The sequence below is a fragment of the Topomyia yanbarensis genome, chromosome 3 (genome assembly GCF_030247195.1).
Source record: "Topomyia yanbarensis strain Yona2022 chromosome 3, ASM3024719v1, whole genome shotgun sequence".
In the NCBI taxonomy this organism is placed as follows: domain Eukaryota; kingdom Metazoa; phylum Arthropoda; class Insecta; order Diptera; family Culicidae; genus Topomyia; species Topomyia yanbarensis.
In genome coordinates, this window is record NC_080672.1 from 16,635,628 (window position 1) to 16,639,724 (window position 4,097).

General features: G+C 47.1%; 1 protein-coding gene across 1 annotated transcript; it reads left to right on the plus strand.

Annotated features, from left to right (window-relative positions):
• The first annotated feature begins 377 nt into the window (after positions 1 to 377).
• On the plus strand, positions 378 to 698 carry LOC131686799 (uncharacterized). The gene has a single exon (XM_058970795.1). It carries the CDS (start codon positions 378 to 380, stop codon positions 696 to 698), a length of 321 nt encoding a protein of 106 aa, XP_058826778.1.
• The last annotated feature ends 3,399 nt before the right edge of the window (positions 699 to 4,097 follow it).

Here is a 4,097-nt window from a genome sequence, read left to right on the forward strand (position 1 = left end):
AACGATAGACGTCAAAAATGCTGCGAAACGATAGCGGAATCACTGCATAAAATGAGGGTCCCTAGCTACCCTAAGCAGTTTTTTTTTTTCAGAACTGGGTCCTGATCAATGAGACAAACAGGGGAAAAAATCGATTAGAATTACGGCAGGAAGCCCGCACGGCTCTATCCTGGGTCCAACGCTTTGGAACGAGATGTATAACGTGGTACAGAGATCGTCGGATTCGCGGATGACATCGTAGTAACGGTACTGAGAGAGACGCCGGTAGATGTGTAAATGTGTTATTAACCAGCAACTGCAATGTGTTAAGGCGAGCAGAAATCACCGTCGGGGAGTATGCCATAGCCTCGAATCAGGCGCTGAAACACTTGGGTGTAATGATCAATGGCCGACTGAACTTCAACACCCATGTCGACTATGCATCATCGTCGATACTGAGGTACGGAGGCCCGGTCTGGATCTGGGCGCTGGATACACAGCGGAATCGAGCGAAGCTGAGTGATACGTTCAGGCTCATGGCCATGCGGGACGCGAGCGAGTACAGCACTATCTCATCTGAGACAGTCTGTGTTGCCGCTGGAAAGATCCCTACCGAAAACATCCTAGTGCAATATATCGAATGCTATACGCGAAAGGGGACCAGGAGAACATGGAAACCACTGAGAGCTGATTCGATGATCAAATGGTGGCAAGATTAGGACTTGTCGGAAAAAGAAAAGTGGACTCACAGACTCAGACGGTGTCGGGAGAAATTCTTCCGTCGGTGAACTCTCAGTCGGAGTAGAGTGAGTTGACCGCCAGGGACTATCCGAGTAGATCGTTAAAAAACTGGGGACTAAATGATTCACGGAAACAGAAGCAAAATGGTTCATAAAATCAGCAGCTAAACGGTTGTAGAGCTAAATGGCGATTGAATATATGGAGATGAAAAGCAAGAAAAGAGTCGAGAGCTAAGGTCGAACCATTTCATGGATCTCGGGGAGTATAGCCTCCCCATAGCCATAGCCTCATAGTCTCAAAGCAGGCGCTGGATCTAGTGAGACTCGGAGACATCTACGGAAAATTCTAGAGCAAAAGAAAAAGGTGCGAAGTGGTTAGGCACGAAAGTGAGTCGTGAGTCTGGCTTTTGAAGCTTTTTAAACCACACACACACACGCAATATCGTACCAGGTAGACAGTGTAGCAGTTCAGCCAGATATTGGAGCAGGTAATCGAGCAGTTGATCGGCCAAAACCCGGTAGTCATTGGTGGTGATTGCAGCGCCTGGACAGTGGTATGGGACAATAGAGTAACCATCATAAGAGGGTATATCCTGAAGGAAACTCTAGTTTAGACGTTGAAGGTTCCGTTAGCACATGTCTGAGACATAAGAGAGAGTCTATCATCGACAATCTGTAGCCCTTCACTGACGACGAACATAGATTGAAGAGTGTGCGAGAAGTATACACATCACAATCACCAGGCCATTCGCTACCGCATCGGCCAACGGAACCCTGCTGCAGCGCAGAGAAGGATGATGGCGAGCGAAAGTGGAAGACCAAAGCCTTCAACAAAGACCTCTTCGTTGAGGCATTTCGGTCGGACGGCGGGACCAAGACCGTGGATGCGACTGATCTAACAATGCAGCGAAAACTGGATCCACGCAATTGACGGCGTCCAACTTACTGGTGGAACAAGACGCTCAGTACGCTGCTTGTCTCAGAGCTGGAAGGCGGACTCGGGGAGTTGAATAGAGAGGAGCGCAAGGCAGCGTTTCGGGAAGCTAGGCCCGCTTTAAAACGGGAGGTCGAGCTTAGCAAACTCAGATTGCCATAAGGAGCCGTGTCGAGAAGTAGGCGCCAATCACTAGGGCGGCGCGTACCAAGATGGTGAAAATGAAGGACCAATCGACGCCGGCCGAAATGTTCCTGAGTGGGTGGAAGATAATCGACGAGGGTCATTTCCCGAAGGACGATCCAACTATGGTGAGGATGAGCCGATAGGCCCACCTGTCTACGTGGATCAATAGAAAGCACGGAGAGGTGAACTTCCACTTGATACAACTCCTGTCCAGCCACGGCTACTTCATTGTGTCCGGAGCGTGAGAACGTCGAGGAAAAACCGGAGCATGTAGTCCTCGAATGTCAGGGAAGTAGGCTGGGTTCATCGTCGGGGACTAGACAGAGTAATTCGTGAACATGTCGGAAGCGCAACGAGGTGCTAAATGGCACAAGGGAGCCGAAGAACTTTGTAAATGATGTAAATGATTGATGTTCGCCACCCATATTGTCCTCGTAAGGGAAGAGCACTAATTCTCGACCCACAGTTAGCCTTACTACTGCCATACAGCAATATACAGGTAGTGTAGAGGATCGATTGGTATATAAGACTCGGCCCTCCGGACCTCGGAAAAAGTTTTCAAAGAGTGGAACCAAAATATGTTTGTTGTTTGTTTGTTTATTTAATTGAAGGCTTTAACCTCATAGGTCATTCGCCTTGTGGAACCAAAATATTTATTTTGTAAGAAAAGAAATGTGAAGTCTTCATTTGGCTTCAGTGACCAGGATTGGAAATCGGTTGTTAATTGTGAGCCACAGAAATCAGGCAGATTTTCAAAAAAATGTCTTCAAAATTTTAAAAATGTCTTAACAACATTTCTATGTCGACAAAAAGTTAGTGTCGGTTTCTGATGAGATGAAGTCGCACCCAAGTAACATTTCAATTGTCTTCAAAATGAAGGAATGTCTTCACATGCAGTAACTTTAGGTCATTATGCTCCTTGCACTGTTTGTGCTGTATAAGGTTCTAAAACTCCTCGTACCCCCCAGTGTACTCCCTTTTGTTCTGATCTTCACTCAATTAAAATTCGTTTTAAAATACGATTCTTCCCTGCTTCCCCTACCAGCCAACAGTAACACAGAATTATTTAACGCTTCATCGGATCGCAGTAGTCGCGTTTGGTTGCTACGAACCAGACGTGTGTTGATTCCATTCTCCCTCACTAGGAACCACTTTGTGTACCAACTGGGTGCTCCGAGAAACATACGAACAGAACCCCAGCATTATCCTGGCATGTTTGGGGTAGGGGTAGGGTCGACGGTGGCCCAATGAATGCTCCGGTCTAGCGAACGTGCGTCGCGTAAAACAAACGAGCGTGTGATTAAGCCAAATCGATTGCGATCCCTCGTTTCTTGTGTGTATTGGATATAGGCAGTATAGTGGGGCCATCTCCCGGTTAGTAGTAGTTAAGCGGAGTTAGCGAAAAGTACTAGTATTAAAGTCGAAACGGGCGATACGATAAAGTCCACTGGCATTTTGAATTAAACGCTGCATCGTTACAGATATCGGCTGCCGGACCAGTCGACTGGAACGGGTAAATCGGCACCCAGGATACCGGACCCCACGCAGCAAAGCTAGTGTAACACTATCGTCATCATCGCCGTTGTGATACCGCACCAGGATCAGCGAAAATAACTGAATCGAATTAAAACATGCATTCATAATTAATTAATGTTAATCAGTTTAAACATGCTGGTTAGGCTGGATTCGATTTACTGGATTGGTCACCAGGGAATGCGCGAGGCGACGGATGACCGAAACAAACCACCACCGGTTGCATACCAAAATGGCGGAACTTGCACCATCACGTACTCATTCAGTTCCAATTCTAGGTGCGGTGTGCTATACAGCAGGACATCCGTCCGGAATATGTACCATCGACCAGCGTGCGACCTGTAGAAAACTGAGGGAAGTAAATTCGGAAGAGCAGGACGGTGTGGGGGAGAGAGAGAGCAAATAGGCAATTATCTGCATGGCTTGGTCATTTGTTCTGGCATTTTAGATCGAGCGATATCATCAAGCTCCCGGACTTCGACTGTCACGGCACCGGTAAAGCCAGGCAAATTATGAGCTCTGCCGGGGAAATGATTTCATCGATTTAGAAATTGACGAGGTAAATTTGTTATGCATTTTAGGGGCAGTATCGTGACAAAGCGCGAATGCACTAATGGGATTGATCAATCAGGAGAGGTTTATCATTAGGAGGCCATGATGATTGATGTCCTAATCCATGGGGAGGCTGTTGAAGCATGGTAAAATTTGGACTGTAGTGAGACAAT